The 12,814-nt window shown below is 44.1% G+C and overlaps 1 protein-coding gene across 8 annotated transcripts in view; it reads right to left on the bottom strand.

Annotated features, from left to right (window-relative positions):
- Window positions 1-12,814, bottom strand: part of agrn (agrin) — a 280,463-nt gene that overhangs the window by 81,975 nt on the left and 185,674 nt on the right. For all 8 annotated transcript variants that reach the window (XM_069140920.1, XM_069140922.1, XM_069140921.1 and 5 more), the window contains 3 exons: window positions 10,624-10,848; window positions 8,400-8,624; window positions 4,349-4,555 (listed from right to left, as the gene is read on the bottom strand). In XM_069140920.1, the coding sequence (XP_068997021.1) occupies window positions 4,349-4,555; window positions 8,400-8,624; window positions 10,624-10,848 (657 nt within the window). The remainder of the gene's footprint in view (window positions 1-4,348; window positions 4,556-8,399; window positions 8,625-10,623; window positions 10,849-12,814) is intronic.

Raw genomic sequence — 12,814 nt, 5'->3', positions numbered from 1 at the left:
TGGTGATGACAATCATCTATTCTTCCTCCTGTCACAGAGATCTTATATTTCACCTCAAGGCTGCGACCCTATTCACCCTCCTTTCCCAGCAGCCCGCTGTGATTCACTTCCAGCAAGTCCTTCAGGCGCTCACGTGTTCTCGGACGTCTGGCAGATTTGTCACTGGGCCTGGACATAAGTTAATCAGCTAAACGCCACGCCGAGTCTGCATCTCTAAATTGAAGAGCTTTAGATATCGATCAAATTGTTTGTCCGGGGGAAGGACAGCAGTCAGGACATTTCAGACATGTGGCTCTCTTGTATGACAACCCTTTGTGGGAGTGAGCACCCGCAGGGGAGCGGTGACATTAGGCGCCGTCTCCCACATGAGAGGAGATTTACGAGCGTGTCAGAGCTAGAGAATTTCCTCCGTTTGACAGCCGGCGGAGTGATCGATCAGCGCGCACCCGCGCACCACTCAGCCAATGAAACAGGAAAAGAAAGCATTATTCATCAAATAACGATGATTTAATACATAAAACTCTTCCTTTTCACACACAGGAAACTTTGTCTAAAGCCTTGACGTGTGGGTGTGTGTGTGTGTATGACAAAAACTGCGACACAACGGTCATTGTGCAGATGTCTTTTGACACTGCCAGTCACCGCGAGAGCACAACAGAGCACAAAGAGGGAGTGTATCTCGCACTGTACCGACCGTGCATCTGTGTGTGTTCTGTCACATTATCAGCGTGGGCTATTGACTGATTTCCAACAAGCCGGTCTTTTTTGGAAGACAGAAAGACTCTCACGCCTTCAGAGTGCACGCATCTCTCGGGCGAAGTGTTTTAAGTCTTTTAGGTGGTGCTGTTTCAGAGAGGGACCTCCGACTAGTGTGGACTCTGACACAGTGGGGGGTAAAAACACAAAATAAAAAGAAAGTTCTTACACGTATAGAACACACACACACACACACACACACACACACACACACACACACACACACACACACACACACACTCCTTGCATGCATATCATCTGTCTGAGAAAACCAACAGTCTCAGTGGGCACCTACGCTTGCCTCTTTTGATGTTTAATTAAAACCGTATCGAGGGGTGGTGGCGTTCGTGGCGCTGTGTTTTGAAAAATATGCAAATGTCAATAAAAATGCATTAAAGAAACATACTACCAGTCGCTGACGGCTGCGATGTGCAGAGGAAAGGAGGAAGGATGAAGAGCGAGGAAAAAAAAACTAAACAAACGAGGGAGGGGAGGGGACAGGGTATGTGTGTGTGTGTGTGTGTGTGTGTGTGTGTGTGTGTGTGTGTGTGTGTGTGTGTGTGTGTGTCTCCGAGTTGGGGGTAGTGTGGGACTGAGACACCATTTGCCAGAAATAATGAAACAGAGCAAAACATATAAGCGCTCCCACTGCCATTTCCACCACTTAATTTATTCACAGCTCACACGGCCGAATAATGCAAATGAGTTCTGGTGCCTCCTGACGCTGACGACTGGAGATAACTTTGGTTTTCAGCTACGCCCTGATGCCCAGAGGACGTACAGATCTCTCTCTCTCTCTCTTGTGTTATCGGCCTCTGTCGCAACAACAATTACAGTGTTGACAGCGACTCTGCGCAAAAATTAACACAAAATGTCTATTTTTTGGGGGGTTGATTTCTTGTTTGAGGTAATGTGACACCAAACAGCATAAGCAGATTACTCCAACGTTATCGTCCATGCTGTGATATCCATGTGAGGAGAGAAAAAGAGCAAAAAGGCTTCCCATATTGGAGGAGATTAATCTCAGACAAGGCCTTCACATCGCCTCTGCAAATGAGCAGAAATGTGTATTTGTGTTCCTACAATGAACAAAGACGTCATTCCTAATTTGGATGAATTGACACTTTAAATGAAGCCTTCACACTGGCAAAAAAAATCTAGATAGAAGTGTGCTAAATGGTTCTTGGACATTCAGCTGAAATTCTGCCAACCTGCTTTCACCCTGTACATCTACTGAAATGTGTTCAGCTTAGTGTTGGTTCACTAAGCTCAGAGGCTAACAAATCTCTTATTGAAGAGTTTATTTCTCTTCTTTTATTAGCAAAGAACGATTTACAAGAGGATACATTCAGCGGGAAGCCTTATTTTCACCAGACTGAAGGTTGATATCAGGCAGTTCTGCATGACCTCAAATTATATCCAATAACAGGTTTATTTAATGCCTGTGTTCATGTATTGAAAATGATTTATTTCTAAAATATTGCATGTGGCAATTATAATTGGTTAAGCTCAGAGAGAGACTGTACATATGGCAGATTCAGGTTTCGCAACTAAGAAAAGTTGTGGCCACAGTTAATGACTGAACATTAAAAAGAGAACATCTTCCACCCTGACTTCTACCTCTTTACTTCCTGCCGTGCTACATAAAAGACACATCACTCCACTTTGTCACTCGCTTGGTTGAATTTCATATTAACACCATGAGGTCTATCTTACACCAGGCGCAAAGTGGCGTCAAGCACTAGTGTCTTTATGAGTTTCAGACATATTGTTTGTCATATTGGTTGCCATACACATGTTGTTTGAATAGCAAATGTACTTACACCCATCTGGGTGACCATGGGTTTGTTGGTCTTAAAATGAGGAATGGTCAGGTGTAATGTTGGCGCACGGGCACGTTGAGGCAACTAAAAGTGATGTCTTGTTTGAGCAACAAAATAACAGTAAAATAAAGTACTTTACTCTTATTTTAAAGGGGCATTCTTAAGATAATAATATCGGGTGCAAAAGAAGTATGACAGATGATTATTGTGTACATGAATCTGCATACAAGCACAAGCACACCTGTCTCTTAAAGGGAATGGGAGATGCACTCTGATTGGTATATTTCAAGGTATGCCCAAATCACATATATGATCACGAGACTAAGTACAACCTCTCTGAACCATGAGCCTGAAAAAGTGGATCTGGACACGATCTCAATGCACTTACACCATGTGCTTTAGATGGTGCACTTAAATTGATCAAATACAGCCGGTGTCTATACTGAACCAAAAATCAAGTGATCGAGCTAGGGGGGAGCAAGCGGGGGACCTAACTCGATCTGATTGGAAACCCGGCGATACTACGTCCTGCTCACTGATAGCCATAACCTGACTGCCCCACAGCGCTGTCTTTTCAGGTTGTAAACTGACTAGGTTACATCCAAAGCTGTAGCGCTTCTACCCTCTCAGTTAACAAAGGCGTTTCCAGATGTCACTTAAAGTCTTAGACAAGCTTTTTTTTTTTTTTTTTTTAACTTGAGTTACTTTTAGTTGTTGAAAGGTCTGGACACAAAGCATTCAGAGTGATTCAACAAAATTAACGAACTCCAACTCTAGTGCAGCATCTGCGCTCACAAATGGTAAGAGACTGAGGGTTTAAGCATTGAACGGACGGCACGCTTTTATGAGACAGTTCTGATGATGGAGAGAGGGGTTGTTCTGGCAGCAGAGAGGTTAGGAGCTGACGTGCACTACAGCATGCAGCAAGAAGAGAGTCAGAGGTGAGCGGTGGTTGGGAAGGTAGGAACGGGAAAAGCTTTTTGTTTTTGTTAGACAGGAAATAAAACAGAGCAAGCGGGAAGAGAGGGAGACTTCTCCAACCTCACGGATCTCGTCTTAGCAGGAGGGTAAACAGAAGGAAAATACATTAATGACACAAAAAGACAGAGAGACAGGAGGGGAGAGAGAGGAAAAAGACAGCAGTACAAGACCCCTCCTGTTAGGTCCACACGGAGCGGAGGGGAAGGGCTTCACCCCTCAGAAGGCGCTTGATGAGGTCGCCCACTGGGTGACCCCACTTTCCACCTGCAGCCAGACAGCTGGGAGGACGGCCACATGGACATAGACAGACAGACAGACTGACTGACGCACTGAAACAAGAAAGAATAGACTTTTTTTTTTTATATACAAGAAGAGCACACAAAGACAAAAAGACAAAGACAGAGGAGGAAAAAAAACACGACAAAAGCCGCTGACGTAGAAGAATAGCATCAGTGGAGGAGTAGGAGACGGAGAGCGGATGAATGAAAACATGAAGGTGACGTTTCGTTTTGGCTGAGATGGAGGGATGAAGCGGATCGGGGTGAGGAGATGGATGGAAGGTGAACGAGTGGAGGAGTGAAGGCACGGTTTTTATAAAGAAGGCATACACATCCTGTTTGGATTACCCAACCCTCCCCCCTCCCCCTTTAGAGAGCATCACCTGACACATTTCAGGAAAATGCACACACACAGTTAGCCTAGAAGATTCAGAGGGAAAAACACATTAAAAATAAGACACAGAACCAAAGTTTGATAGAGCATTAGTGCCGCTTTCCAGCTCCACTCACCACAGGGCCCCGGGTGCTTGATGGGGATGAGGGCCTTGGTCAGACACTCGGTCTTGCGTCGCATGCAGTCGTTGGTGTAGGTGTGACCGTCCTTGCCGCACTCGGGCTTGTAGGTGCCTTCGCACTCGATGGGATCGCAGGAGCAGCGGGTGTTCAGCTGCTCCACCACACACACAGCGTTGAAGAAGCACTCCTCCTTGCACTCCTCTGCAAGAGAAAGTAAAGTAATTCAGGTATAACTGACTCTTGACCCTAACCTATTTTCGGACAGATCAAACGATTCAAAGACTCTGCATTCACTTCTTTATTCAGGTTTTTCCTTTGATTTGTCACCCATCTGTACAGATGCTGATTAGGATTTTAGAGCTGTTTTTAACTATAAATGTTTGTAACAGCGTGATACCCTGATCACCACAGAGGAAAGGACAAAAGAAGTACTCTAAGACTCAACCTTTCAAACGAGAAAAGTGTTGAGCTGATTGTTCTTCCTGCTGTTTCACATTGCAGGTCCAACCATGGTGAAATAAATCTCTTTTCATCTGAACAGTGATTGCATGTCAGGGTGGACTGGTTGATTTCAGCAGAAGAGGTTAAGCCTCATGTGGAAATACATGAAAAAAAACCTCAGAAATGAATTTATGTTTGTTAACTAAATTATGATCCAACCGTTAGTCATCTAATGGCCTAATGGATTACAAATCGATTTTAATTAAATTTACTCGGTAGGGAAATAAATAATGAGGTGACAGAAGTGGTCATAGAGGAGCAGGACTACTTTTGTATCATTGTATTGTTCTGGGTTTTGTACCCTCATGGTTGATATGCACTTATTGTAAGTCGCTTTGGATAAAAGCGTCAGCTAAATGTAATGTAATGTAATTGTATTAGATCAGTGGTACTCAACTGGTCCAGTTTCAGGACCCACATTTACCATTAGTCATTAAGTTACTATGCAAGAAAAGTGCAACTAGGGATGAAAACCCAGTGAAATAAAAGGCAAACTTATCTTGATTAATGATGCTTTCCAAAGACTTTTGGACTTGCTCATCAAGTTTCAAGAATATAAACCGAACTGTATGAAATGTGAAATAAAGAATCAGACTTATTTAATCCTAACCCTGAAGTGCTACCGACTGAAGCTTCCGACTGAAGTGACGATGTTAGTTTTGGTTGTTAGTCATGATCGCTGGCAGCAGGCAACTGCGCATGCAATGCATCATGGGAATTGCATGCCTTTCCAAATAAAAGGGGGAAGCAAAACTTCTGTAGAATTTTAAATAAAAAGGTTTCTTTCCCCCCTGCATTTTTCTTTTTTATATATAACCATATTTGTAACCCACTCAAAATGGCCCTAGAACACATTTTTGGGTCGCATCCCACCAGTTGAGAACCACTCTATTCGATCAAGAACTTTGAACTTTTGTTTAAAGTTCATTGTTTGATAGTTTGAACTTGCTGGTTTATTATCATTCCAACGGTCATTTTGTTCGAAACACATTCGGTGAAAAACAAAAACAACTAGTTTGTGGACTTATAGAAAGTAACACCATTTATGTTTAATAGAGAAATGAAGGCAAATTCTGAAGAGAGTAATTCACCAAAAAATAATTGCTGTTAATTTTTTTTGTTTTTACCTTTTAATTATTTCACAGAAGTGACTGGATGACTGAAAGTTATATTTACCTTTTTTTTCAAAGTGCAGTAGTTATAGTTTTGGTTATGGATAATATCATTTTTACTTCAGTTCAGAAAAGCTTTTTTTTTTTTTTCATTTCCTTTCAATGATTTATTTTCTTTTGTTTTATGAAAGTTATATCTTTTGTAAGAACAAAAATAATTAGAAACATTAATTAAGGGAAACTTAATAACATTGTAATTACCCAGGAACACTGGATGAACTTTGCTGTACTCCCCTCTAACTTTATTAAAAAACTCAAGAATTAATCACAAACTTAATTTTAGGGTCAAGTTAAAGTCTACATTATCATATTCAAGCCATTTTGACTCACTAAGCAGAAATCCTCTGCGGAAATTAAGAAAACTAAAGAAATACTGTTAATGTGAAATGGGACATTTGCCACTGAAGTGAGACAATTCAATTTGAAGCAGGCCTCTGTTCTGGACGCCTTCACTACACTGAGAATTTATTTCATTCCTGATCAGTGGATCAAATTTGTACAGCAATTCAATTCCTCCTTTTCCATTCTTTAAAAGCCTGTCATGCCACACTTAATTACATCGCTGCTGTATCTGAGTGAGAGGGGCTACGAGGATGTGCAATGTCATGGTTACAAGTCGAAATGGCCATTTTCATTAGTTACCAATTTGTAATTTGCTTTGGGACATGATTTCATGGATGTCTGTTTCAAATTGAATTATTCTTTCATTTGAAAAAGGCACAATCAGAAAACGCACAAAAAAAAAAAAAAAAAAAAAAAAAAAAAAAAAAAAAGGAAAAAAAATGTTCATCCACTTGCACCCATGCATACACATGTCCGCACACACAACGCTACTGGGGCTGGGATTTGAGCAGTTTTAAGCCCTCGCACTCCTCCATTAGCCCGTCAAGCAGAACAGAACAGGAGAACCAGGGTGTGTGAAAAAAGTGTGTATCTGACGCTCAATGCTGACTGTACCAGAGATGCAGTGATCTATTCTTGTCTCTGGCGTTGGTAGGGGGGGTACATGGGTTGGGGTCTCCACACATTAATGCTGTAAACCAACACAGCTGTGGCTTTGCGGCGCCCCCGCCGACAACACAGTGGGAAAATTGGATTTCCTCCGATGGCTATCGGATGTACAGTAGAAGATGACAGCTCTTTGTTGACTGAGGCTTAAACCCTGTGTTCTAATAGCACAGATAACAGCCCTGGAGACTCTTATCAGGCCGGAGGAGGCTAGAGCTGGCATGGATACAGTACAGACCCCGAGACCTCCGAGTCATTTATCTCTGTATCACAGTTTGAGTTTAATGTAAGATCACCTGCATCTTGGGCAAACATTGCTCAGTACAGCGTAATGCCTGCGTAAATGACAGTGTGATGCCTGATGTTAGGCACCAAAAAACACGAGGTTGGGTTTAGGGAAACCATGTTTTGGGTTAAAATAAGTCATTTTACACTTATGTCACCTAAGTTACTTTAAGCACATATACGCGAGTTTAATAAGCTACGTTATGTAAGCAAATAGTTTTTTGGTTTTCTTGCAAATCACCTTTCTACTCGGTGAACGTCCTGTTTGTTTGTTTGTTTATCCAACCATCCCAGACTTTCTCCCCACATAGACTTCCTCCCTCTTTGTACAGGCTGCTCATATATGTGTGCACTTTCTAGCCTAGGCAAAGCAAAACGTGCCCTGCTGACACAACGTAACCTCGAGTGAACTGACGGGTGTAATACATGCTTTACAGGGCTGATTCAACTAGCTGACCCTTGAGATAAATTCGGACATGAAGGTTTATTATATATTTAGAGTGCCACACAAAGTAGAAAGACTGATGTGTACCGCCCCCGACCACAACAACCGAAAAGTCTCATCTGTCATGATGTTCATATAAATGTCACTTTTCAAATAACTAGCACTCTACAAATGTAAGCAAGCAGTGTTGTGATCCTGCAGGTGAAAGAGTGGGTGTTATAAAGACGTTACATCTAGTGTGCACATATCTGCAGTAGGTGTGCTGCATGGCTAGTGGTGACTAATAATGTGAAACTTGAGTGTGACTAATAGAAGGATGGGAGGATCTCAATGGACAAATAAATGTCACTTTGTTATTTGCCTTGTATATACACAAAGGCATGTATTTCTTTTCATTTGTCTTGACATATCTCACTTTCTTTAGGATAATAACAGGAAGAATAAAGCAAAAGCACTCATTCATAGAAAGGAAAATAATAAAAATATATTTTATTGGAGGATGAAATTTGTGAGCCGCACTAGACAAACTTCCCAGAATTTCTGGATCTGAAGATAAAGAGGCCCTTTGTTTAAAACTAATATCTAACTATGACTCTTCCGTGCACTCTAAAAGATCATAAAGCCTCGTCCTTACCCAGCCTTCTGCATTTTCCTGCGTGGATCTTCCTGAGCTTGATGCCTTTCTGGAAACCCGTTGACAACATGGCGCACTCGCTGGTGTAGGTCCTGCCGTCGCTGGCGCACAGAGGCTCGTTACCCGGGGGGCACGACCCCGGCGGACTAAAGGCCTGGGGCTGGCGGGTCAGAGCCTCCACCCGGCACACTGTGTTCAGACTGTTCTCGTTGTTTTTGCACGGATCTGTGGAGACATCCATGAAAATGCACTGCAGTACAGCACAGCATGTGGAATTTGATAAGGCAAGGAACATGTGTTTATATTAATTAGACTCTGGGGGATTGGGCACCAACACTGTAATCAAAAACATCTCCGACCATGGTTTGGTCCTCTGTAGAAAAGTGAACAACAACAATACATTGGCAAAATAAATAAGACATTGAAAATATAACAGGATGTGATGAGTCCCAGCTTAATTGATTTGAAACTGGCAAGTGTCCACTCCTTCTAAAGAAAAAACTTCTTCCGTCCTGTTAGATCGAGCTTTTAATTAGTAGTAAACAACCATATACCTTACAAAGAGAAGAGGAAGAGGAGAGGAAGAGGAAAAGGAAGGAGGAGAGGAGAGGAGAGGAAGATCAACTTCTCAGATATTATCAGTGGCCCGGCAGCTCAGAGTGGGACCTTGGATGTGTCGGCGAGACAAGGAAATAGATGAAGAGACGATCGGTTTGATTTGCTCTCTCGCACCTCCCTCCTTCCAGGGGAGCGGAGGTCTGGCACACTCTGTCCTATCAGTCCGTGATCATAATGGAATTGGTTTGTGGATGTGCGGGACGAGGGGTGTTGCTCCTTGAAACTGAAGCCTGGGCTTTATCCTGCTCGCCACGCTTTCAGCGTGTGGGAAGACAAAGGATTTATGTAGCACCGTGACATATTAAATCACTGCCAAGCTACCGCCGAGTCATTCAAAACACACCAAGGATGAAACACCCTATCATTGGGGAGAGGAGCAGAGAAAGAGAAATCGAGAATAAGGGGAAATGGTTTCCAAAGACCATTGGCTGCGATACAAAGAGTGACAATGCTAGGACATATAAAAGGGAGCGGGCGGTTTGGCTGCTGAGGGCCGGGAGGCGGACTGACCACTGGCCAGGCCTCGGATTGTTTTCTATCAGCACAATGCAACGGCTTGCAGAGACCAGCAACTGAGCAAACGGGGGTTTTATCGTAATGCACGCAGTGTCTCTGCATGACGCAGTGCCTCACCCACCAGCCAGACCATTATCTGGGAGACCATTACCTCCCATTAACTGAGAAGAACAGCTTCCAGGATCCATGCTTTCCTACTGAGCAAGTGGGGTAATTACAAAAAGAATGGCCTGTTTGCTGCAAAAACCAGCGGTGCAGACAAATCAGCAACATTTGTCTGGCTCGGGCTAGCAACTTGAAATCGCCAAGACTTAGCAGAATCGGCTGAAGGAAGATTTAGAGGACCATCAGGGCCGACTGGTTCCCTGAGCCTCGGCCCCTCCGCGGGGAAAACGAGGCAGCTCAGGTCACTTTGGCAACTCACGCTGGATTTATACGCGCAACCTTCAGCCCGTGGACCCACACATCCATCTCCCTGTGCCCATCACCCTCCACTGTCTCCTGGAGGCTCCTGCTGCTAGGAGACGGAGTTGGTGTCTGCTTTTCTTTCCCTCCATCTGGCTTGCCACAAAAAAAAAAAAAAAACTCAAAAGTTGAGCGCCTTGGGAGTAAACAACCATTGCTTGATGATAACAAGGATGGGGGGGGGGATACCAGACAAAAACGAGAGCTCTGAAGACCTACTTCGACAAAACAACAATTCGCACCGCAGGAGTATCTCCGTGAGGTAACGCAAGCTGAATGAAAAATTTGAATTAGCAGAGGCGGCTGTTACTACGTCCGCTCTGTGAAGGAGGAACAACAAAAGGCAGAGGTAGTAAACAGAGGAGGAGAATAAAGGAGAGGAGAAGAGAGGAGGAGGAGACAGTTTTCTGATGGTCATTCATCAATTAAGAAGCACTTTGGCATTTCCACCATCTCAAATTTGTTTCCTTCCTCGGATTCTATCAGGTTTTGGCCTCATTATATAACTTTGTAGGTGGTGTCACTGTCAGAGAAAAATTAGGATGCCCATTCTTCACTATTATCGACTTATTCGAATGCTCAGTTGATAAACTGAACCTCTGGAAAAGCGGAGGAGAGAGCTTACCACAGTGTCCTTGGTATTGCACACGTATGTTCTTCTGGGTGTTGCAGGCGTGCTGATGGAGCTCGCACTCGTTGCGGTAGTCCTTCCCGTCGCTGCCGCACACCGTCTGCTCCTGCTTGCCCTCGCAGCCGAGGGGACACATGCATTTAGCCGACAAGCCGTCCGACGACTGGACGCAGGTGCTGCCGTAGCTGCAGGTCACATCGCTGCAGGGGTCCTTCAGAGCTGCAGGCGAGGAAACAAGGGTCAGTCCAAAGCAGAGGGGGTTCTCTCACACTGAAGAGCATCTGTGAAGCAGCAGCACGCCACAGCACTCACTGCTACGGACGACAGGCCTCCTCATTCAAGTGGCTGCCAGTTTAGAGGCCCACTTATTCTGGGTGTGAAGAACTACTTGACACCCTTCAGTAAAGATGAACTGCCACAGCTGTCGAACTCGTACAAACAAGTCGCGTTTCATTTTCGCAGAGCGATGCCAATCGCAGTCAAAAGCTTTGCATTAAGGACACATCCTCCATTGCTCTGCTCCAGCGTGCTTTAATGGCCACGGTTGAGAAGCGACCCGCTGACTATTTACCTTTCCACAAATTAGAACCAAGTGAGCAGAGGGAGACGGGGAGAGAGGTACTCCCTCGCCTGAGGAACCCACCCTAATTAAACCGGTCCACCACTTGTCGCTGAGTGACTTATTCCAAACGACAGAAAGAAGGTGCAACTTTTAATTTTCGCCTGCGCTCGCCACCTACGGCGGCTTTTTCCTTGGGGCTTCGGTACGCTCGACAAAAGGCAGCCATGAGATTACAATCACTGTCATCTCGCAGCATGATACATATTTATGACTGTCACCGACAAACATGCTCTCCCATGAGAGGGAAGCCGAGCGTCGGCAGGCCTCTCATTTCCTAAGCCTGCCGCTTTTAGAATAAATATTTGCCCATGCCTGATATTATCCCCCCCTTTTGTTACAAGCAGCGTCAATGAATTTAATTTAAAGGGGGAGTGTACGACAGAATCATAAACTCTTTGTAGGGCATTTTGCTTTGTTTTTTTTCCCCTCTGTCACCAGTCCTCATTTTGAAGGCAACGTGTTTCAAGTCTTTTTTTAATTTTTTTTTTATTCAATACCTGCCTCCAGGATGGAGCGGCACTGCCTTGTTAATAAGAGCCCTGAATGTGTGCAGTGATATACAGTAGCAGGGATGTGAGGAGACAGGAGTGCTACGAGGAGTGCTCTTGATCAAAGGACCCCCCCCCCCCCCACACACACACACACACACACCTTGCTTTCTTCATCTTCATGACACATTTCCTCCCTCTCCCTTCCTCTTTCTTTCTTTCTTTGCTCTCTCCTGTCAAGTCCATTTGAAGTTTGGTGCGTTGGACTCATTAACGAACGCTTCTTTTTTATTTTATTTTATACGAGTGCTGTGTGACACTTTGAAACTAACTAGAACAACTCTAGAAACTCTAGACCAAATTTTTAGGTCATTTCAAAACAAAGTACTCAATAACGACTTTAACTAAAGGGTAGAAGACTTCCTGAAATCAGAAGTCATTACTGGAAATTGTAAGTCATTGTGAGCCGTTTAATGGCAGCCCAACCTGCGGTTGTGACGCTAGGCCTCTACTTTGTGTCTAATCATGGGAACAATGAGACGCTGATGACCTGTGAGAAACGACGCTGCGGTAACGACCTTGTTGGATCTGTTGGAGCAGGTAAAAGGTCATGTTGAATCGTTACAGCGGCAATTACACACAAGGTACATTCGCAACACTATTTCCGTGTCAAAAAATAGTTACACAAATATAAATTGGCCTCAGAGCAAAGCTGTTTTGATGGGGCTACTGTTGGAAATAGGAGGTGTATCCTGACAGCAAGACGGTTTACAGTTTACATAAAATGGTGGTTGTTAAGGTGGAGGTAGGTAGTCTGGGGAACAGGAGCAAGATGAGGGAGAAACTCAGTGATCTGACTTTGCAGTAAAGAGGTGCCTCTGTTTGCTTTGTGACAGTAAACAGTGTCCTTCTCGCACTTCTTGATCTCATTAAATAATAGCCGAGGCTTTCTCTCTCTTTCACCCCAACCTTTCTCTGTCCTCCGTGCAAAGCTGCTGTGTTGACAGCCAAAGAGGAGTGGGGTGGCGATAGTACGGGGCACGAGAGGTAGGTGGAATAGTAAGGGGAGCCGGGG

Source organism: Embiotoca jacksoni, unplaced genomic scaffold, assembly GCF_022577435.1.
Source record: "Embiotoca jacksoni isolate LCO1_2020_lvr unplaced genomic scaffold, fEmbJac1.0.p SCAF_9, whole genome shotgun sequence".
NCBI classification, from domain to species: domain Eukaryota; kingdom Metazoa; phylum Chordata; class Actinopteri; family Embiotocidae; genus Embiotoca; species Embiotoca jacksoni.
This window is presented reverse-complemented; position numbering and strand designations above follow the sequence as displayed.